This window comes from Euleptes europaea, chromosome 19, assembly GCF_029931775.1.
Source record: "Euleptes europaea isolate rEulEur1 chromosome 19, rEulEur1.hap1, whole genome shotgun sequence".
NCBI classification, from domain to species: Eukaryota; Metazoa; Chordata; class Lepidosauria; order Squamata; family Sphaerodactylidae; genus Euleptes; species Euleptes europaea.
This window is the reverse complement of record NC_079330.1, coordinates 7,662,281-7,686,069: the sequence shown is the minus strand read 5'-3', so window position 1 is coordinate 7,686,069 and position 23,789 is coordinate 7,662,281. Positions and strand designations below refer to the sequence as shown.

Genomic DNA, 23,789 nt, shown 5'->3' with positions numbered 1-23,789 from the left:
CCAACCCCCTGCACAATGCAGGAAATGCACAACTACCTCCCCCTCACACCCCCAGTGACCCCTACTCCATGCCCAGAAGATGGCAAAAAAAACAAAAAAAACCTCCAGGATCCCTGGCCAATTTAGCCTCGAGGAAAATTGCTTCCTGACTCCAAAGTGGTGATCGGCACTATCCTGGGCATGCAAGAAAGGGCCACGAGAGCCAAGCACTGACATAAACCTTCTTGCCCGCCTTCTCATGATCTGCCTAAGGTCACAGAATCAGCCCTGCTGACAGACAGCCCTCTAGCCTCTGCTTAAAAACCTCCAGGGAAGGAGAGCCCACCACCTCCCAAGGAAGACTGTACCACTGAGGAACTGCTCTGTCAGGAAGTTCTTCCTAATGTTTAGCCAGAAACTCTTTTTTGATTTAATTTCAACCCACTGGTTCTGGTCCAACCTTCTGCGGCAACAGAAAACAACTCTGCACCATCCTCTCTATGACAGCCCTTTAAGTACTTGAAGATGGTTAACATCCCACCTCTCGGTGGTCTCCTCTCCAGGCTAAACACATCCAGCTCCTTCAACCTTTTCTCATAGGATTTGGTCTCTAGTCCCCTCAATCATCTTCGTTGCCCTCCTCTGGACACGTTCCAGATTGCCTACATCCTTCTTAAATTGTGGTGCCCAAAACTGAACACAATACTCTAGGTGAGGTTTAGGTGAAACCAATATGATCACCCCCCTGAAACTATCTTTCAGTACCAGAGGCCATTAATATATGAGCTTAGTGGAAGCATATGACTCTACCCGAAGAGCAGCCCTGCAGATTTGTCTCTTTGTTCCAACTCCAATTACTAAGCAAACCTGGCTACGTTCCTTATTAAAACGATCTCACAACAAAACGTCTCTATTTGCGCTCACAAGGGCTCAAAAGCAAAGTCTTTGGCACGTGCAAAATCCAACCAGGAAAAAAAAACACCCTGCTTAATTAATGTACATTGCTTGGACAGCAGACATTCAAAAACACTGAACCGTACTCATCATCTGGAGTTAGCTGTACAGGTTCGCTGGTGAACTGGGTATCAAAGTTATCCAAACCATAATCATCTGTGATCTGAGGCTGAAATGGGGGGGTTGCCTGCTTCTTTTCCAGCTGCAAGGAAGAGGAGGGGGGAGATAAGGGGAATAAATTGGATTATTAAAAAGGCAGTTAGTAGACTCACAAATAATAATAAGAGTTGGTTGTTATATGCCAATTTTCTCTACCTTTTTAAGGAGAATGAAACCGGCTTAAAATCTCCTTCTCTTCCTCTCCCCACAACAGACACCTTGTGAGGTAGGTGAGGCTGAGAGAGCTCTAAGAGAACTGTGACTAGCCCAAGGTCACCCAGCAGGCTTCATGAGGAGGAGTGGGGAAACCAACCTGGTTCACCAGATTAGAGTCCACAGCTCATGCGGAGGATTAGGGAATCAAACCCGGTTCTCCAGATAAGAGTTCACCACTCTTAACCACTACACCATGCATGGCTCTACACCGTGCTGGTGTGCTACCTCGATACTCAGCAAACAAGGCAGCTTCTTGAGATTCTGCACAAACACACAACTCAAGGTGGCAGATTTCTGGTCTTAAATACAGAAGATGCCCAAGAATATACTGATAATTTTTGCTGCAGGCCCAATAAATAAATGTTACACAGGATGTCCCCAGGTCATGGAGTGGGTCTGGGGCCCCACACTTCTCTTCCCTCTGCTTATGTCTATTACTTCTCCGTGTCCTTGTTTTCTACGACAATTTCCTACCAAAGTACTCTGACTCCTGCCCCTTGTAATCTCACGTTTGCTAAAACAAAAAAGGCTGTGTGTTTGCCGAAGCACACAAAACTCAGAAGCTTGATTTCAGTAAGGCCTAGAATGTCATGGACAGGATTGCTAGCTGGTTGGGGAGAACAGCTGAAGGAATTTGTGTCCCGACAGACTTATTTCAAGCTTGTAAATGCTGACAAGCATCGGCTAAATGATTAAGATATCCTGCTTTGAGATGCGTGAGACAAACCACCTATGACAAGCGTGACTGGAGGAAATCATTACTGTTGGCCACACGAAGAGGCTCAGCACGGCTCGAACTGCATTCTGAAGTCAAGTAAATGCCACTGTTATGTCTCACCTGGAAAGGAATCCCTGTTCATTTTAAGTTTTCCTTAGCTAAAACCCAGAGTTAATCAAGAGGTGAGAGACAGTGTGGTGTAGTGGTTCGCAGCGGCGGACTCTAGGCTGGAGTACCGGGTTCGATTCCCCACTCCTCCCCATGAAGCCTGCTGGGTGACCTTGGGCCAGTGACAGTTCTCTCCGAACTCTCTCAGCCCTCAAGGAGGCAGGCGATGGCCAAACCACCTCTGAACGTTCTCTTGCCTAGAAAACCCTACGGGGTCACCATAAGTCAGCTGCGACTTGACGGCACACACAGATGGTACATGTTGCAAGACATGGGGTCAAGGTACTGGCCAAATAAGTCTGATTTCCCTGGCCTAACATTAGGACTTCTGCAACGCCTTTGTAAGAACCTTTTCTGCGTTCCAATACCCTACCACTATTAATTGCATACGGAGCAAAAAAGTCTTACTTTTTCTGAGAAAGTTATAGAGCTGGATCCAAAAGGGGCAGCGCCGGTTGTTCTGCAATGCCTAAAGGCAGCTTTGGAATTCCATACTGCAAGCAGCAGCCTTTCATGCCGCGCGACAAACCCCTCTAGAAACTGACGGGACTTTCAGAAGCCATCTGCGATCATAACCCGGGAGCCTGCTGTTTAAAGCTGAACAACCCACCCACCCCCACGGGCCTTGCCCGAGCTCTTGAGCATATCTAAAGTGGTTCTCTGGAGCTTGGCCATGCCTTTGGGGGGAAAAAAGCCAGGCTTCATCAAACAAGTTCAGCGGATCTGCACCAGAGCTGAGAAATTGGGACTGTTTCCTTTCTGGAAGCCTGAAACGGTTTCCTCGGTGGCCCCAGCAGGCCAAGACAGAAGGTACACCCACAGAAATTAATTCATGTGCAAATTGACAGGGCTCCGTCCCAAGCCAAATAAACATCCACAAACCAAATACTGGCTGCGTTCCTCAAATAATTCCAACATAAATAACCATCAGGGAAAAAAACACACAACCTAATAGGTCTTATACTCAGCGGTATGGCTGAATGAGTAATTAACGGCTCTTAATCTCCCTCTTTTTATATCAAGGCAGCTCCAGAATATACGGTGCGCCAACACATTTCTTTAAGCTCCACGCTGGGCAAAACAAGGCCGGGGTAGATAATAAAAACGCGCCGCCAATCTTGCTAACCGCAGCGCGCGCATCGGCTATGCAAACAGGCTGGGATCCAACATGCCTTTTCGGCTCACACAAGGGGCTTGTGTGAGCACAGTGGAATTTCTGACTTTTGCTGCTTTGGACATCCGACCTCTCTCCTCCTCCAGTGGAGTTTCAAAAGCAAAAACCCTGCCTCTGGAACACCCTCCCTCAGTTTCAAAAGCCCTTGATTGTACAGCGTGTGCAGGGTGGGGGGGATTGTTATAGACGCAGCCCCCACCCCTGAAAACGCTCTTCAGACCCAGAGAGCTAGTTTCACATTCCTTTGGAGCCTGGCCACAATCTGTCTGGCAAGCTACCTGGATTCCCAAATTTAAGAATGCTTTAAGATGCTAATTTTATTATTCAGGCAGGGGGGAAAAAGGCACGGAGTGTGAAGGAACCACAATAAAAACTAAATGAAGGAGGCTTTTAAACCGAAAGATCAATTGAGACATGCTTCAGAGATATAAAACCAGTCTACAGCCATTCCAGCTGTAGGAGGTGGGCCGGCTTTATGATGTCTCAGAGGTTGCTTTTATGTCTTTTAAAATATGAATCTGTAGATATTTAAATAATCTGCAGCGAAAGGGAGCACTCAAACCTGGGTGGGGCGGCCTGCTTCTGCTGAACATGAAAGTATGTTTTTCCCAAAGGCAGATGACACCAAAAGCACTGCCGTACTGGGGGCATCTCAGAAATACAATGCCCATTTGAGCACATGGTAATAAATGACCTCCCCGCCTGCCTGAACAAATTTTAATGCTGCAACCGAGACAGCGAAGGGTATTCAGAATCAGGCATTCCTACGGGAAAGAGAGCTCGGGCTGAGAGGGCACAAAGTTCGATAATTAAATGCAGTAAGTGGCAAGATTTATTTCATTTATTTGTTGAATTTTATCCCGCCCTCATTCCTGGCAAGCCGGGCTCAGAGCAGGTCACAACATAATAATAAAACATTGATTAAAGAAGAAGAAGAAAAGTTGGTTTTTATATGCCGACTTTTCTCTCCCACATAAGGGAGAATCAAACCTGCTTACAATCACTTTCCATTTCCCTCCCCACAACAGACACCCTGTGAGGTAGGTGAGGCTGAGAGAGTGTGACTAGCCCAAGGTCACCCAGTTGGCTTCATGTGCAGGAGTGGGGAAACAAATCCAGTTCACCAGATTAGCCTCCGCCGCTCATGTGGAGGAGTGGGGAATCAAACCCGGTTCTCCAGATCAGACTCCCCCCGCTCCAAACCACCGCTCTTAATTACTACTCCACGCTGGCCACCATACATTAAAACATACTTTAAAACTCATACTTCATATTACAATCAAACAAGATGGCATTTCATTCCAGTCGCAGCCACTAGACAGGCCTGGTCTGTAGTGGACCCCCAGGCCCGGTTGGGGGGAGGATGGGGAGGCCAGCAAATGATGAAAGCTGCCCTCAGGTGTAGGCCTGGTGGAACAGTTCTTTTTTGCAGGCCCTTGCGGAACTCACTTAGGTCCCGCGGGGCCCTGATGTTACTTGGTAGATTGTTCCACCAGGCCGGGGCAAGGGCCGAGAAAGATTAGAACTTTGCTTAAAGTCTACAAAAGTGATTGACTCAAATACACCTTCACTGATGTAGGTTGCCCAGAGCTGCCGTATGTGGGTCCAAAGGACAGGGCATATGTCACGAAGGAAGGTCATATGGCTGGCTGAGTTGACACCCCCCAACAGTCTCTCCGCACCCTTGGCCAGAGCCAGGCCACTAGACCTAAGTCTTGTTCCAGTCATTCAAGGTCAGCTTGGATGAGCTTGGCCACAGGAGATCACTATTCTGCTGGAGAACCCAGATAATCAAACAGTCTCCCCTTCTTCCTGATGGGGTTCACTAGACTTGCGCTATATTGTCTTGCCAGACTCCTGGGTTTATAATGATTTTATGGCCAACCAAAGTCAGAAGCCCCATGGTGCAGAGTGGTAAGCTGCAGTACTTCAGTCAAAAGCTCTGCTCACGACCCGAGTTCGATCCCGATGGAAGTCGGTTTCAGGTAGCTCAAGGTTGACTCAGCCTTCCATCCTTCCGAGGTCGGTAAAATGAGTACCCAGCTTGCTGGGGGTAAAGTGTAGACGACTGGGGAAAGCAATGGCAAACCACCCAGTAAACATAGTCTGCTTAGTAAACATTAGGATGTGACGTCACCCCATGACCCAGTTCAAAATTGGCCCTGCCTCTCCGGATAGGGCGTGGACAACCACGCACAGCTCAAGATGCCCTTGCCTCAGAGGAGGTCTGGTCTCTCTGAAGCATCCTTAACTGCATGTTTTTTTTTAAACAAATAAGGGCTGAATGCTGTAAAATTAATCTGACACCCTCCCTCTTTTTTAGACGATTTTTTACAGAGATCGTAGATCAGATAAAATGCAGAGACAAACGGTCTGTAGTGAATACTTGGGACATGCCATCATGCCTTAGTTTTATCAATTATGTGCACCATCTTGTTTTATTTATTAATATTGTATGGTTTTAATAGTTTTAATGGAAGATGTTTTATGGTCTTGTATTTCTTGTATTGATTTGTTGTTACTCACCCTGAGCCTGGCCTTGGCCGGGGATTTAGGGCGGGATACAAGCCCAAATAAATAAATAAATAAACAAACAAATAAACAAATCAGCACTGCTCCTGTTATTAACCAACCAAATGCCTCAATGACCATTTGACACTTACTTATCAGTATTATATCCTGTTGGTTCTTGTAGGTTATCCGGGCTGTGTAACCGTGGTCTTGGTATTTTATACCAAGACCACGGTTACACAGCCCGGATAACCTACGAGAACCAATGAACTCTGACCGTGAAAGCCTTCGACAATATTATATCCTGTTGTTTCAAGGAACTCAGGACGGCATAATTGGGGCACCTGGGTTTATGCAATTTCATCCTGACAATGTGGGAGTAGGGTTAGGGTGAGGGACAGAGACAGGCCCATGGTCATCACCAGGGGAGCTTCACAGAGGGGCAGGGATTCAAAAATTAGCTCTCCCTGGTCCGAGCACAACAAACTATCCACTACAATGGCATCTTGTTGACAGAGGGCACAAGTTAAATGGTTGGAGGGGGGGGGGAACCAGTTTCTTTGCAGTTTTAGAAGTTAAAATTTGATTCCCTCTAAACCTGGAAACCAATGTTGTTCACTCATCATCTGTGGTTGGGCTGGAGGCCACTGTCTACCGCTTAACTATTTTAGTGAGAGCCTGCAATCCACAAGACATGTCTCCAATTATTTCAATGCTCACACAAAAGTTGCTTTGGACAATGAGCTTGGTAAGTTTCTAAGTACAACTTGTAGACACGCTGCAAGACACACACACCCAAATACCACCGTGAAACCAAAATGGGAGTAATCCACTTTACCAGATCCCAGTCTATACTGCGAAAGAACGTATGTGATTTGATATCAGAAAATCCAGTTTGCGGTTGGCACCCAAGCCTTTCTTTGGGATCCTGTAGGGGCAAATTAATTTTGCCATTACTAGAAGGCAGCTGACAGGCAAACACACAATTCAGATATTTATATCCTGCTTTTCTTATTTTAGCCCAAGGTAGCTTACAAACGTTATACCCCAAGGCCAAGCAACACAGTTAAGAACAAGTCCTCAGTAAGGCCTTCCAAGATTCTGGCATTCTTATCCTTCACATTAAGAAATCAACCATTTCAAATTCTGCTTGGAATTTTAATACAGGTTGAGTATCCCTTATCCAGACAGCCTGGGACCAGAAGCAGTCCGTATTTTGGATCATTCCATATTTTGGAATATTTTGGAATTTCTGCATATACATAATGAGTTATCTTGGGGATGGGACCCAAGTCTAAACACGAAATTCATTTATGTTTTATATATACTTTATACACATAGCCTGAATGTAATTTAAAATTATATTTTTAATAATTTTGTGTACATTGAACCATCAATGGCACCGCTGAGGGCCTTTGAGTAATGCCAGTATGCTGGCTCACAAGGTCCGGTTTTCGGATCAGTCTGGATATCGGATGTCCGGATAAGGGATACTCAACCTGTACCGAGAAATTGGGAGAGGACAATTACATCCATAAAACAACATTCTTCATTAAGTGTCTCTAAGAACTGCCAAGAGTATCTTTCAAAAGCAATACCCGACTTAACTGTGGACAATGGACATTATGACAGGAACCTGCACAACTTACCTTATTTAAAAATCCTTTCAAGACATGAGAGGCCTTGACGGAAAGGAATCTTGGAATTCGGATTGGTTTTTCAAGGATAACTGTTAAAATGAGATTTTTAAGGAAGGACAAGTTATTCTCGGGTATGCTGGGATACTAAAAAGTGCTGCTACTGTTATTCAACAGGCTTTGGGCAGACAATTAATTGAGAACTCTAAATGGGAACGAAGGAGTGTAAACTGGATGAAAAAGCATAGACACAGGACACAAAGCAATTTTTAGAAGGACAGAAGGAGACCACAGAAAGCGGCTATCAGGGGAAAGCGCTGTGTCCCAGACAGAGGAAAACCGTGGAAGAGGAAGGGCTGCCCCAGATGGAGAGAGAAGTCAGTGGGAGGGGGGATTTGTTTAATCTAGAAAACTGGAATCAAAGACAAGAGACTGCAGAGCCGGGAATGGGAGAGAAGAAGAGAAATAGCCCCCCATGGTTGCTACAGGGCTAAGCTCAGAGCATTCCTGAATAGTCATACTCAAATGGAAAGCCACTAGCACCTCTAGGCATGCTTAGAGCATTTTAAAACCCCACTGGGAGTGTTTGATGATCCAGCACCATTCCACAGCAGCTGTGACCATGAGGGCCTTGTAGGCAGCTTTTGCTGGATCATCAGCTGCGGCCCCTCCTAGCAGGAGGATGACTCCATCCCTCTGAAGCACGCTTTGGTGTCTTCAAGCTGGACTGCTCTATTGTGGCTTACGCAGGATGATCTTTGAAGCCTGCACAGAAACCTCCACTGGCCCAAAAACACAGCAACACTCTTCACAGAGAAGAGAGAAGAGTTGGTTTTGATACCCGGCTTTTCTCCTCTATAAGGAGTCTCAAAGCGGCTTACGATCACCTTCCTTCCCCCACCCCAATTTCAACAAGTATTCAGAAGGCAAAGTGTACAGATGGATCATACAGATGGAAGAACTAAATACCTATAATAAAAATTACCTTGGAAGAGGTAATCTTCAGTATTCATATCTGGATTGTCAGTAATAATATCAAAGGGAGACCTTCCTGCCATCATTTCAAACATTAGGACACCGAGTGCCCACCAGTCCACACTGAACCCTGTGAAGGAGAGCAGCGTTTGAGAAATACCCTCTTAAGTGACAGGTTTCTGAATTTCACATGGTTGCTTCTGCTCGTATCTGCTGAGAGACTGTTTCAAACAGCAGAGCAAAATGGCGAGAGTGCTTTGCAGACTGGAATGCTAATGAACTTATTTAGTCATGCTTGGGATGTTACTGTGCATTATTGTGCTTGTTATTGTGAAGCGCCCTTTCAAAATGGGTGAAGAAAAAGCAGTCTACTTTGTAGAACGCAAGGACTCTTTAGGATTATCAGAGATGCCATAAAGCCAAACACAAACAGCAAAGCTTAATTCTGTGTGGACTGTAGTGCTTGGCAGTGTTTATGTACCCCAGATTTCTAAATTTCCCGTGTTCAGACACTCGAGCTTGGCCTGCACAGTAGTTTTTATCTACGCTCTCTGCTATAAATACAAAAGGGATGAGATAACAACAGAGCCATATCATGGACAATTATGCTGGCTGGCGAAACATTAGAGCTTTATCTCCGTGCAATTAATTCCGTGGAATTAATTGCTGTGGGGACTGTGTGGAGGCAACCTAAGATGAATAGGCTTAGACACGTTCTTGCAAGCTCAGTCTATCAATGGCCCTAGACACATGACCAGATATCAGAGGGTTCTTCAAAACTGACACAAGGTATTCTTCCGTAATTCCTTCTGAAGCACGCAATAACGACGGAGCGACATGGAGTACTGGCATGGGTCAGTCTCGCAGTTCATCACGAAGTACATTTTTAAAACACAATAATAAACCTCCCCCCCCCCAAAGCGAAACCCTTAACATACAAACTGTGCAGCTAATCTGTTCTCTAACTTAATGGCGGCAAGCATCTAAATAGGAAGCACATCAATAGCAGCTTGAAATTAGATTTTTAATGAGTCCCTGCAATTAAATCATTACATGCTCTATATACCGACTCACCATACTCTTCTCCTCGTAGTATCTCTGGAGCAATGTAATTTGGCGTTCCGCAGAAAGTGCTTGTAGTGTCGCCGGGGCCCAATCCCTCCTACAAGAGCAACCAACACAGTTCAGTTATGTCAGATAAACACGGCCTCTCTCTTTGGGGAAGGATGCGTCACCAACACTTGTGAGATCCAGAAGTTAACATGTTTACAAGTATACCATTAGCTGGCTGAAGCTGATGTGTGTGTGAAGTCGCTTCCGACTCATGGCGACCCTATGAATCAAAGTCCTCCAAAATGTCCTATCTTTGACAGCCTTGCTCAGATCTTGCCAATGGAGGGCTGTGGCTTCCTTTGTTGAGTCCGTCCATCTCTTGTTGGGTCTTCCTCTTTTCTTGCTGCCCTCAACTTTTCCTAGCATGATGGCCTTTTCCAGTGACTCTTGTCTTCTCATTATGTGACCAAAATACGATAGCCTCAGTTTAGTCATTTTAGCTTCTAGGGTCAGTTCAGGCTTGATTTGATCTAGAACCCACTGATTTGTTTTTTTTGCAGTTGACGGTATCCGTAACACTCTCCTTCAACACCACATTTCAAAAGAATCGACTTTCTTCTTATCAGCTTTCTTCAATGTCCAGCTTTCACACCCATACATAGCTGATACCCCAAAGAAAATTATTAACGCTACACTCAAAGTAGCGATGGAATGCAATCATAGTTGATTCAACAACTTCATTTACTTGGTATAACATGAGAAGGAAGAAATTCAGCTGTGATTACATTCTTTGTGGCAGAACCAATACTACGGCTTGCTCCTAATCGGTAACTGCTGTTCTTTAAGTACACGGTCACATACATAACAAGGGAAACCAATACATACTCATGTGCAGGCCAGTCATGGAACCTTCCGGATCTAGCACATTTTTATCCCGCCCTGCCACTCTCAGCTCAAGAAGAATGCATGGTTCAACCCTTCCTCATTTATCCTCCCAAACACCGTGCGATGCACCTTTGACTGAGAGAAAGCCTGGCTCAGTCTAACCTACTTCAATCTATAGCAAAGGTCATCCAGAAAAATTTGTAGTAGAGTGGGGATTTAAACTTGGCTAGATATCAGCTTCCTGCTGAATCCTGGGTAATCTCTTTTGTTAGCAGAGTCTGATCCAGAAATAATGTGTCACCAAATTTTTGGAAATAGTGGTCTCCTTAAAACACTGAACATATGAAGCTGCCTTATACTGAATCAGAACCTTGGTCCATCAAAGTCAGTATTTGTATACTCAGACCGGCAGCGGCTCTCCAGGGCCTCAGGCAGAGGTCTTTCACATCACTTACTAGCCTACTTAGATGGGTTCTAGTTTGACTTTTTATGGGAAAACGGCATATGAGCACGGTAATATTTTATCTTGCCGTGTGTTCTGATTTATTGGTTTTATGCTCAAGACCTTTGGTCAAAGGAGCTGAATAATAAAAGGAAAGGGATTAAAATCCATATCTCCCCGATCCTTTTCTGCCACACTAACCGCTTACCACACTGGCATCCCAGAAGCACTTGGCTCCCCCTTCCCCTTGGCTTGTGACTTCCTCCTGCATTCCCCTCATGCCAAGCAGTAGGGAGAGCATGTACTAGCCAGTTTCTTCTGAAGCTACCATGGAGACGTTGCATATCTGCTTGAAGCAAGAAATCCTCTGCATTTCAGAGAGGCTTGATGCATCCTTGCGCAGATGACCATTGGGAAGAGCACCTTGCGGTTCTGGGGAAGATGACATGCCTGGCCTGTGCATTTCCCAGATGTGGGGCTGCACTGAAGTTACAAGGGAGACCAAACAAGAGAGTGGGGGGACGCTTTAAGAGTAGAGCATCTGCTTGGCATGCAGAAAGTCCCAGGTTCAATCCCCAGCCTCTCCAGTTAGGCAAGTCGGTGATATGAAAGACCTCAGCCTGAGTCCCTGGAGAGCCGCTGCCAGTTTGAGTAGACAATACTGATTTTGATGGACCAAGGGTCTGATTCAGTATAAGGCAGCTTCATGTGTTTATGTGTTGTTGTGTACTTTGCGGTGTCTGTTTTAATGGAACGATTCTGCTGTGGTAAATTTGAGTTGTCCACTTAATAAGATTCTGAGCCTTGAAGTATAATACTGCAGAAGAGCGAGAGCATGCCATGAATGTAAAGAACAAACTTACCTTGCACATGCCATAATCTGTTAGCTTGATATGACCCTCTGCGTCCAGGAGAACGTTGTCTAATTTTAAATCTCTGTAGATTATGCCTCTTTCGTGTAGGAAGTTCAGAGCAATACAGATTTCAGCAGCATAAAACCTTAAAGGAGAAGGAGATTTCACACATCGAGAGCAGTGTAATCTAATGAAAGCAGGTTCCTTTTGTTTTAAAGAAACAAACCCCGAATGCAATCTGGACACTGTACAAAGAATTACACTAATCCTGTTTCATTCACACACGACTTGAATTTGAAAGCCATAAGCGCAGCACAGCTAAATACTGCAACTGAAATCTCAGTTTACGGGATGCTTTTTTGTATCGAACCCAGGAAACTTGCTGTCATGCTTCTGGGGCAATTATCTTATACGACAAAACTGCCCCCTGGTTTGCTCACAATACCCATCATCTCCTGCTAAGGCGGCAATAAAATGACATTGGGAACCCCAAAGAAGCTCAGTGGAAAAGAGCAGGGCTTGTGTATCGGCAGGGTATGGAAGTATGGGATGGTGAATATTGTTTGGAACTTATAGATTGTTATTTTGTATTAACCCTATGAATGTCTGTGTATTGATTATTCCAGTAATGTCTTATGTTCAGTTTAAATATTTGAATTTTGTTTTATCCTGAATATTTGTGTTTTCCCATATATTTTGTAGTACTTTGTTTGATTGATTGTAGAGGCAGGGACCAAGGGGTTGCACCCAAACTGGGACTGAGAAACCAGCATTTATGACTATGACAGACGCTTAATGCAACCTGTGAAGTGCTCAAGCTAGAATATCTGCATCTAAAATGCCAGCAGGCCTAATCTGGCATATGCAAACTTGCGGACAGTGGCAAAATAAAACATTCTTTCATTGGCAGTTTAAAATTAAAAATACCTTGCGTGTTCTTCTGGGAGTTTTCTTTGCCGTTGCATATGAAACATGAGGTCGCCCCCGTTCACGTACTCTATAACAAGAAATAACCTGAAAGTATAACAGGCAAGTTCTTATTATTTGGCTTGAGGAAGCTGCCTGCCCAAGCCGATTCACACTGACAAGCATACACATAACATTCTAAAACGGCCGCATCCACTCTGGCATCTACTCTCGCACAATACATGCCAAGAGTATGCTACAAGTGTTGTCATTGCTCTCATTGGACTACGAGAATGGGGGGAGCACATCACAAGCTCAGTGTCTTGATAACTGGAAAAAAATGTCAGTTGCTGAACATTCATTTTGCCATAAAGCAGCAGTTCATTTTTAAACTGTTTTCATAGATACCGAGCCACATTAAATTTGAACCACTGAGGGCAAATGGAATTATTGCCATTTTGTATTTTCAAACTGGAGGAGGAAGAGGAGTAGTAGTAGTTGGTTTTTATATGCCAATTTTCTCCACCTTTTTAAAAAGGAGAATCAAACCGGCTTACAATCGCCTTCCCTTCCTCTCCCCACAACAGACACCTTGTGAGGTAGGTGGGGCTGAGAGACCGCGACTAGCCCAAGGTCACCCAGCTGGCTTCGTGTGTAGGAGTAGGGAAAGCAACCTGGTCCCCCAGATTAGAGTCCACCACTCATGTGGAGGAGTGGGGAATCAAACCCCATTCTCCAGATCAGACTCCACCGCTTATGGCATATAATGACGACAAATTTAATTTCACCAGGTCTCATGGAGATTATTTTACTTTATTAGAATGGGACTTTTTCTCTTGATTTTCAGGATTTAAAATTCAAGGAATCTTCCCATTAAAAAAACCAAACACCTCCTCTCTGAAAGAGGGACTAAAATTGCTAGTCTGAATATGCATCTCTAAAAACAAGGTGCAAAAATGCTCCTGTGCACCCAGAGGGCACCTCCTACTCACAGAAGGGCCGTGGCTCAGTGGTAGAGCCTCTGCTTGGCATGCAGAAGGTCCCAGGTTCAACCCCCGGCAACTCCAGTGAAAGGGACTAGTCAAGGAGGTGGTGTGAAAGACCTCTGCCTGAGACCCTGGAGAGCCGCTGCCAGTCTGAGTAGACAGTACTGACTTTGATGGACCAAGGGTCTGATTCAGTATAAGGCAGCTTCATGTGTTTTATACCTCACATTACAGCACTCTGTGAGAAACATGAAAGTAAATCCAAAAGATTTTCTACCACCTGTGTAATGCTGCAGAACCTATCACAGCACCCTGTGAACTCCTGCGCAAGCAATTTGGTAGCTGCGTTAGTGGCCCTCTTCCTTCCGCTCACAGCCTTTTTGTATCCTACCCTGTAGGACACGTTGCGCAGAAGCCTCCAAAGAGAACGAAAGGCCCGCGCACCAAACAGACAGCGGTTTCAGCAGCATTCAGAAACTCATTTTGAGATGACGAATTCTCAAAAAATCAGAAAAGGTTAAGTGAGGTAGCGGAACTAACAGCAGCATGACCAGCTTTATGAAAAGGATATTACACTTTACAAGAAGATTTAATCTCTGGGAAATTGGGATCTCTACACCGCCGCCACAGACATCCAGACACTCGAGGCAGGAATATGATTCACTTCCTCCTGCATCAACTGATGCTGCAGAGGTGTCACAAGCACATAAGAGCGTAAGAACAGCCATGCTGGATCAGACCGAGGCCTATCAGGTCCAGCAATCTGTTCTCACAGTGGCCAACCAGGTGCCTCTAGGAAGCCCACAAGCAAGACGGCTGCAGCAGCAGTGCCCTGCCTGTGTTCCACAGCAACTAATATAATAAGTGTCATGTGCTGCATTTCCCCTCTGCATGCTTGAGGGATGCTTATTCTTCTCTCCAAAATAGAAGGTGATATGATAGTGAGTTTTGCCTAATTGATAATGGCTATACTTAGGTAAGCGTAGATGAAACAGTCCCACCCGCACCACACCCATTTCTGGATTTTACAGTGCACAGAGGCGTTCTTCTGACACATTTAAATGCAGAGACATATCATAATGTTAAGCTCTTCTATTTAGCTGGCCATGAAAATAAGCACTTGCTTTACTTCTTTTGAAACACTTTAAAGGGGGAACCTAACCACAAAGCAAGCAGAAACAGGAACACGGTATCTGGGCTGGCAAACTGTAGAGCCATGCAGCACTGGCAGTTGAATCATTGGTATTGGTGAAGACCTCTTCTCTGTCTGAAGCCCTGGAAAACTTCTGTCCAATCAGCTTGTACAATACTGAGTTGGATAAGCCAATGGGCTGGCTTGGTGTACGGTAACTCCATACATGTCCATGGCAGGGCCATTGACCTGCAGGTGGACTTTTGTAGTACGGATCCCAGCTCAGCACAGCCTATGAACGCCAACTGGGTCCTGCTGCAAAACTACAGCTTGTTCCCATAGCCAGCTATCTTGGGGGTAACAACTCCTCCGTTGCCCCAGAAGGTCGGACCAGAACCAACAGGTTGAAATTAAATCAAAAGAGTTTACATCTAGACATTAGGAAGAATTTTCTAACAGAGCGGTTCCTCAATGGAACAGGCTTCCTTGGGAGATGGTGAGCTCTCCTTCCCTGGAGGTTTTTAAAAAGAGGTTAGATGGCCATCTGTCAGCAATACTGATTCTATGACCTTAAGCAGATGATGAGAGGGAGGGGACCTTGGCCATCTTCTGGGCGTGGAGTAGGGGTCATTGGGAGTGTGTGTGGGGGAGGTAGTTGTGAATTTCCTGCATTGTGCAGGGGGTTGGACGATGACCCTAGTGGTCCCTTCCAATTCTATGATTCAATTATTCTATCAGTTCTGACCAAGAGACTAAAAACAGCACCGATGCACAACCCCTGCTATTTACAGGAGAACTTCCCCCTAAGATGCCTCTGGTGACACAAAAAGATGCAACCTTCCTTCTTGTTCGAAAATACGTCCTGTGCCGAGACTTATGTGCCCACACATCTACCACATCATCTCAAGGTGATGCCATACTAAGCCTGCACTTCCACATCCATGGCAACTATTTTACACACTGTGCGCATGCTCTGTAGTTACACAAAGCTCTTGCCACACAAACTGGCTCCCTCTCTAAGCTTCAGATTGATAGCTGAAGGCAACTGCTTAGCCAGCCTTTGAGGGCCAGTGGCTACTCCAAGACACTCCAATTACCTGGGTAAAGCGTTGATAAAAATGTTGCAGTTCAAGCCTAGACTTCATATTTTTGCAAATGAACACATGAAGCTGCCTTATACTGAATCAGACCCTTGGCCCATCAAGGTTAGTATTGTCTGCTCAGACCGGCAGCGGCTCTCAGGCAGAGGTCCTTCACATCACCTACTTGCCTAGTCCCTTTAACTGGAGATGCCGGGGATTGAACCTGGGACCTTCTGCATGCCAAGCAGAGGCTCTACCACTGAGCCACAGCCCCTCTCCAGATGGCTGACAATAAGCAGCTTTGGGTAACTGGAAGGGTGTCCCTTCTCGTCAGATTTTGCAAATGGAATTACAAAAATATACCAAAATTATCTCCTTAAAAGTGGCTGCCCGGACATTTGCTCCACCCAAGTCAGCAATAAGACACTATTAGACCAACACTGCAGAATTCAGACAAAGGGAAAAACTGAGCTCAGAGAAAAAAATGTTTTCTGGACGCATAACCCCAATGATCAGGCAAGAAAGAAGCACTGGTCAAACGGCCAGTTAGGAAGATATTGCAAAAGGTTTTTATGAGCCTGAATAGCCACTTCTTTAAGCTTCTTAAAGTGTCTAAAAATGAGGCCTAACACTTTTTAAATCAGCAAGAGAACATTAAGGGAAAGGGGAAATTTGAATTTGAACAGCTAAGGTTACTCCTTATTCGCTTTACGATATTTAAACACAATTTACATCAAATAAATGTCATGTGAAATTTAAAGACTTCTGCCCCTTCTACTGCACTTGTGCATAGTTACCACTCACAACTTACACACCATGCTTCAAGAAAACACAGGATATATATAACTACGGCACAGAAGAACTATATTTTAAAAATTTACTAGATGCTACCCAGGTACATTTATACTGTGCCATCCTAGGCAGGTCTATCCAATAGGGCCTACTCCCAGGAAATTGTCCTTAGGATTTGCACTTTTACTGACCTTCAGGACTTATGTATCTTTGGCAGGTATAAGAGTGTGTGTGTTAAGTGCCGTCAAGTTGCTTCCGACTCATGGCGACCCTATGAATCAAAGCCCTCCAAAATGTCCTCTCTTTGACAGCCTTGCTCAGATCTTGCAAACTGAGGGCTGTGGCTTCCTTTATAGAGTCAGTCCATCTCTTGATGGATCTTCCTCTTTTCCTGCTGCCCTCAACTTTTCCTAGCATGACTGTCTTTTCCAGTGACTCTTGTCTTCTCGTAAAGTGACCAAAATACGATAGCCTCAGTTTAGTCGTTTTAGCTTCTAGGGTCAGTTCAGGCCTGATTTGATCTAGAACCCACTGATTTATTTATTTTTGACAAGTCCACGGTATCCGTAACACTCTCCTCCAACACCACCAGACTTTCATTATCTTGGGATTTTGGTTGGTTCCCGGGAATACAGAAAGGTATGGCCACTGCAAATACTTTGAAAGTTTCACAGAACCTACTTGTGGGGGAAAGATCTCTTCCGTTGTCATAAATACAACATTCTGTATTACCAAAAAGCATATCAATAGATATAAAACTACCGAGCTAAGTGAACATCACTTTATCTAGGGAAAAATACCACTTCAGAAAAGTGGCAATGATATTTTACTTAGCAAAAAGTTTTGCTTGAATCTTGTAAGTGCTAAAAACCTTAAAATAAAAATAAAGTATTTGAGCTGACGCAGATAAGGGGGGGGGGGAATCCAATAGTACTTGAAAGTAGCTCAGTATTTATTAAATGTACTCCCCAAAGAGGCAAAACGGTTTTATCAATCTATGCCATGCATAAAGATGCCAGGCTGATGAAAGGATAAAAGAAACCATGAATGAATAAATAAATAGCCCCACACCAACACCAATGCCAATACGCTTTCTAGAAGAGGAATAACTAAGAAGGGCCTTTTAATTGTCCACATCCATATTCTGTTAAGCAGGCATGTTAAGTATGCCCGCTTGGTTTCTTCGTTTTTCCAACCAAGTAATTAGGCTACAGCGAGCTTTTACAATATCAGAAATCTGGCAGGGCACGTGGACACTGTGGTAAGGGTAAGGCAGGTCGGATATCAGCAGTTGGTTTTTAGTCAAGATTCTCATTGTGAAGGGGGAAAAGAGGACAGACATAAAGGGGTCACCAATGCTGAAATTACTCCACATCAGGAAACACCCTTCATTGCTTCAGTTCACCTGTCTGGTGGTCCTGCCAGTGGCAGACTTATAAGAACATAAGAACTTAAGATCATAAGAAAAGCCATGCTGGATCAGACCAAGGCCCATCTCCAGAAGCCTCTGCACACCGTGGCCAACCAGGTGCTAACCAGGTTGAAGCCCAGAATCCTTAATGGTTAAGACTTTCTGCCATTAAGCCCCCTGGACTTTTTCTGTGATCGCCCTGAAACCTGAAAGACTTTTCCACAGATGGGGATTGTCAACTATGTCCCCTGTACTGTGTCTGACTTTTTGACCAGTTGCAACTGTACAACAGAATCAACATGGTTAACCGACTGCGTCTCAAAAATCACGAAACAAGCAACTTGGTATAAAAGCCCTATATTATTCCCAGGATTTAGTAAAGAACTGTACGAGTTCTTCGACCCTGGTGCCCGCAGCAAGTTCTACAAACTCCTGTTTAGACCCTTCCTGGCTGTAGCTGCCTCCAATATGGATGCCCCAGGTCACTCAACCACAGGGCCCAAGTAAAGAGGAACAAGCCAAGAGCAAGCTTATGGTTACAAGGTCAAAGTCACACTGCCATGAATTAAGAAGAAGAAGAGTTGGTTTTTATATGCTGACTTTCTCTGCCACTTAAGGAAGAATCAAACCGGCTTACAATCACCTTACCTTCCCCTCCCCACAACAGACACCCTGTGAGGTAGGTGGGGCCTAGAGAGCTGTGACTGGCCCAAGGTCACCAAGCTGGCTTTGTGTGTAGGAGTGGGGAAAACAAATCCAGTTCAGCAGATTAGCATCCGCCACTCATGTGGAGGAGTGGGGAATCAAACAAGGTTCTCCAGATCAGACTCCACCGCTCCAAACCACTGTTCTTAACCACCACACCACGCTGAATTAAAGACCACCACAGTACATTCTCACTGCAGTCCGCTCTGGCCTTGAAACTCCAGTATTGACAGATAAGGAGGATGACTTATCTTCGTGCACCCAATCGGTCCCAATGGCAACTGCAGCTCCATTAACCGGGGCACCCCAGCCATATGCTCAGCAAAGCAAAACCACTGTAGAGCTAGGAATAGGTCTCTTATAAAACAGAACTGGGGATGGCAGAGAGAGAAGCGCTTATATATGAGTGGCCAAGGGATATTTACATCCGTTCACACTCTGGCAAATATACTAAGCAAAAGATAAAGGGTGTTTCGCCCACTTACCGACTTGTTGTTTGAAAGCAGGAATGTAAACCAACTAGGAATGGGTTACTGGACGCCTGTTCAAACACATGTTTTTCTGTCTGCACCCAATCAATATCCTAAAACAAAGCAATTGAAGAGTCACAACGGCTGCTGTACAAAACTGCAGTGGGCAACGCCAAGAGTCACAACATGCCTATTTTCCCCTCGCTCGCACATCCGTCACTGTTAAAGCATTTGCTTTTAAACAATGTCCTGCAGTTCAACATTCTTTCCGAATTGACGTACAGATGTCAAAGCTCCCTAAACACTGGGAACAGGAAAAAGTGGGGCACAGGTGAATGGGAGAGAGAGAGAAAATACATTTTGGGAAAGGTCACCCCACATACCCTTGGTCAGTTGCCAATACTGAAGTGTACTGAGAAGCAACAATCAGTATTCTCGAGCAGGTATAATTCTGATGCAGGTGCAATAGTTCCCCAAGACTAAATTAAAAGCTGGTCAGACTGCTGCCCCACACAATGACCCACTATGTGAAATTGTTATCTCTGATTAAAGCGAAGTATTCCCTCCCCCCTTCAGAACCCTGATTAAATCCAAATTACAGATAATTTAGAAGAAGAAAAGTTGGTTTTTATATGCCGACTTTCTCTACCACTTAAGGGAGACTCAAACCGGCTTATAGTCACCTTCCCTCCCCACAACAGACCCCCTATGAGGTAGGTGGGGCTGAGAGAATGGGACTTGCCGAAGGTCAGCCAGCTGGCTTCGTGTGGAGGAGCGGGGAAACAAATCCAGTTCTCCAGATTAGCCTCCGCCGCTCCTGTGGAGTGGGGAATCAAACCCGGTTCTCCAGATCAGACTCCACCGCTCCAAACCACTACACCACACTGGCTCTCAACGGTATCATCGTTAAACCTTAACCTCAGCATATCTACATACTGTGTATTCCCATTTTTTTTACATTCGGTTACAAGCACTGTGTCTATTTCCTTTTTATGGTAGGAAAATTGTATGGGGAGAAGCATTGTTGACTCACTACGACCAATCTAATCACCCACTTCCTAAACTTTATTTAGAAAATGTATATGCCGCCTCTCCAGATGCCTGTTCCAGGTGGTTCACAAAGTATGACAAAGGCATAAGACCAGCATAAAAATCATTAGCAACTGCTACAGAAATTGCCTTGAGAGTGTCTGAAGTGCTCAACCTTTTGTTGTTTGGCCATAGCTACCTTCAGAGATTAAAATTTTGGCATTAGCTAAAAAACAAAAAACAAAAAAAACCCACCACTGCTCTCCATTCAGCCAAGAACCAGCCCTTTCTCAGTGATTAATGTAGCCAAAAAAAGCTGACATTTCTCCAATACTTGGTTCATCTGTATCTTGCTGCTCTTCCAAGTAACTCAAAGAATACAAGTCATTCCCTGGTGACTAATCCTGCCCTAGACCTGTTGTGTTTCAAAGAGATCACAACTTACTTTCACCTGACCGAGCCAGCAACAACTGCATATATGCCAGGCTTAAATGAAATGAAGAGAGCCCCATGGCGCAGAGTGGTAAACTGCAGTACTGCAGTCAAAAGCTTTGCTCACGACCTGAGTTCGATCCCAATGGGAGTCAGTTTCAGGTAGCTAGCTCAAGGTTGACTCAGCCTTCCATCCTTCCGAGGTCGGTCAAATGAGTACCCAGCTTGCTGGGGGTAAAGGGAAGATGACTGGGAAAGGCATTAGCAAACCACCCCATAAACAAAGTCTGCCTAGTAAACGTCCGGATGTGACGTCACCCCATGGGTCAGGAATGACTCGGTGCTTGCACAGGGGACTACCTTTAACTTAAACGCAACAATCAAGCTAATTGTACAAAGGTTTACTTCCTCGGCTTGAATACACAGTTTAAGTTACATCGTTGAATCGGACTCTTACCTCATCATCATGGACTAATTCTTTCTTCACTACTTTCATGGCATAAATCTGATCATTCTTTTTTAACCGTACTAAAAGAACTTTGGCATAGCTTCCACGTCCAATGACTCTGATTAGATCGAAGTCCTGCAGGCCAAGACCCTGAGAGATCTTAATTCCGTCCATTCCATCGATAACGGGCTTGAGATCCTGTACAGGCAGGCAAACAGGTAAGAGATGACGCAGTCTTTTAAACAAGAAGTCAAAGAGTCGACACAGCCACAACAGGTCACGCACCCCACCCAGAAGCGCGAGGCTTTTGAAAAGTCATCCTTTCCTTTTCAGCTTATGCTCCTACCAATCACTTTTTGCAGTAGTACCTTGCACAAGGAAAGAGTCTGGGGTCTTATACTTTAACACTGAATTTCTGACAGATACTGGTAGGCAAGTCACCAGCCAGGGTAATCTCTAAACTGTTCCAGTCATACTGTTATTTTGCCACTTCCAACCAGTTCTGTCCTACCTTTACAGTAAAAGCTACCTACCACTTGACCTTATCGCACACCTACGTCTTCTTTCATTTGGCTTCATAACCAGAGATGTGTCTCTTATTTCTAAAAGCCACAGAAGCTGGCAAGAAGTAACTGTGGGTTAACTGCAACAACTGTGCCACCAGTGGGCGTGGAGGGCACCTTCACTCACTACATTCAGGAAGGTGCGCAAGACTGTTTTATTCCAGAGGGCATTTGTTGGAGGGCAAACTGTTTTAAAGCAGCCTGAATAGCCCTGACTAGCCAGAACTTGTCAGAGGCTCAGAAGCTAAGCAGGGTCAGCCAAAGTTAGCATTTGGATGGGAGACCACCAAGGAAGACTGTGATTGCTGTGCAGAGGGATGGAAATAGCAACCCCCCTTCTCATCTCTCGCCTTGAACACCCCATTGTTTTGGGGTCACCATGAGTCAGTTGCAACGTGATGGCATACCATTATTATAAACAGATGCAGCTGCGTTTTTAACTGTGTGTTGTTTTTATCTTGTTGTCTGGTTATAATGTATTTTGTGCCCTTGAAGTTCTAGCTGCTTTGTTAACTGATTCCAAGCAGGTAATGCAGGATCTAGATATTTTGAAATCAAATAGCTCTTTCTTTCATGTGATAAAGTTTATTGTCTGCGGTTGAAGGCCATCACAACCCACCATACAAAACATTAAAATAACATAAAGGGAACTGGTATTGAAATCAAATAAACAAACAAACATGAGGTGTAATGGTGTGGGCTGTCCAGGCAAAAAGTTCTGAAAGGGGCACAAACAAGCCAAGATAGCTCTATGGCTGCCTAGAAATATTAACGTGTCCTACAACAGTAGGGCTATTTTCACATCAACAGAAACAGCGGTCTTAAAGTGGTTAACTGTGGGGCAGCAGAACAAAATTCGACCCCAGCACCACCTTGAAGACCAACAAAATTTTCCACGGTAGAGGCCTCTGCAAGTCAACAACTATGTGTATCTTTTGAAGTAACTTTTGACTCACAAAAGCTCATACCCTAGAAAACTTTGGGGGTCTTTAAGGTGTTCTGTTACTACAGACTAACAAAGCTACCCACCTGAAACTGACAGCAGTTACACTGCAGATGACGGGATCTAAGTGCCAAAGACGGCAGGTTATCTCTGCAAAGCTAACCTTTAACATGAACAGCCTCTATTTTTGTTTGACCTCATGGTACCTGGTAGTTTTGGCCAGATCAAGGCTCGGAGCCACAGTAACCCTTTATATAAGGTCTCCTGAGCTTGGATTGACTGCTGTTATGAGGAGACTGAACACAGCTTAAAGATTCCGGCGAACGAGACTACCAACGCCCTCAGGAGGCAGTGTTTAAACTGAGTAGCTAGGGAAGAGAACTACGTTCTGCCAATAATAATCTACTGGTGGTCCCCGGCCCTAAGAGTGTGCGGCCGTCCTCAACGAGACTGGTGGAACGCTCTGTCTGGTGACATCGTCAGGGCCCTGCCAGGACCTTAAGGAGTTCAGCAGGGCCTGTAAGACAGAGCTATTCCGCCAGGCCTAGGGTTGAGGGCAGCCATGGATACAACTTCTGCTGGCCTCCCTATTCCCCCCCCCCTTCTGTACTTTGTGCTGGAATCCATCTGAGGGGGCGGCCTGCCTGTCTACTCGGTCAAGTTGGTAGAAATGGGTGCACCATCTGGAGACTTGCCTGGTTTTGGTTAAAATGTTATTGTTTTTACATTTTTATGGTTGATGTGTATTTTAAATGATGTGACCCAGCCTGGCCTCGGCTGGGGAGGGCGGGCGAGAAATCGAATAAATTAATAAATAACAAAATATCGTATTTTTCCGTGTATAAGATGACCCTTTTTTCTAAAAAATATTTAGAAAAAAATTGGGGGTCGTCTTATACATGGAAGATTGCTCTCTTCCCCATCCGTCAGCTGATGGGCGGGGAAGAGAGCGGGTGGGGAAGAGCTTGGTCGCCCTGGCCGGCTGGCAACCAGCCTTCTAAGGGTCCCAGCTCTCTTCCCCGCCTGTATTTTTCCCTACGCCCCCTCATGTATAAGATGACCCCTGATTTCTTAATTTTGAGTTCGAAAAAATAGGGGTCATCTTCTACATGGGGGCATCTTGTAGACGGAAAAATACGGTAAATGAAGCGGAGGGGGGACTGTC

The 23,789-nt window shown here is 45.0% G+C and overlaps 1 protein-coding gene across 4 annotated transcripts in view; it reads right to left on the bottom strand.

Annotated features, from left to right (window-relative positions):
- PRKCZ (protein kinase C zeta) overlaps positions 1 to 23,789 on the bottom strand; it is a 93,313-nt gene that overhangs the window by 1,503 nt on the left and 68,021 nt on the right. For all 4 annotated transcript variants that reach the window (XM_056864920.1, XM_056864921.1, XM_056864918.1 and 1 more), the window contains 9 exons: positions 21,128 to 21,316; positions 19,225 to 19,322; positions 12,653 to 12,739; positions 11,735 to 11,870; positions 9,566 to 9,653; positions 8,502 to 8,621; positions 7,529 to 7,608; positions 6,718 to 6,807; positions 1,020 to 1,135 (listed from right to left, as the gene is read on the bottom strand). In XM_056864920.1, the coding sequence (XP_056720898.1) occupies positions 1,020 to 1,135; positions 6,718 to 6,807; positions 7,529 to 7,608; positions 8,502 to 8,621; positions 9,566 to 9,653; positions 11,735 to 11,870; positions 12,653 to 12,739; positions 19,225 to 19,322; positions 21,128 to 21,316 (1,004 nt within the window). The remainder of the gene's footprint in view (positions 1 to 1,019; positions 1,136 to 6,717; positions 6,808 to 7,528; positions 7,609 to 8,501; positions 8,622 to 9,565; positions 9,654 to 11,734; positions 11,871 to 12,652; positions 12,740 to 19,224; positions 19,323 to 21,127; positions 21,317 to 23,789) is intronic.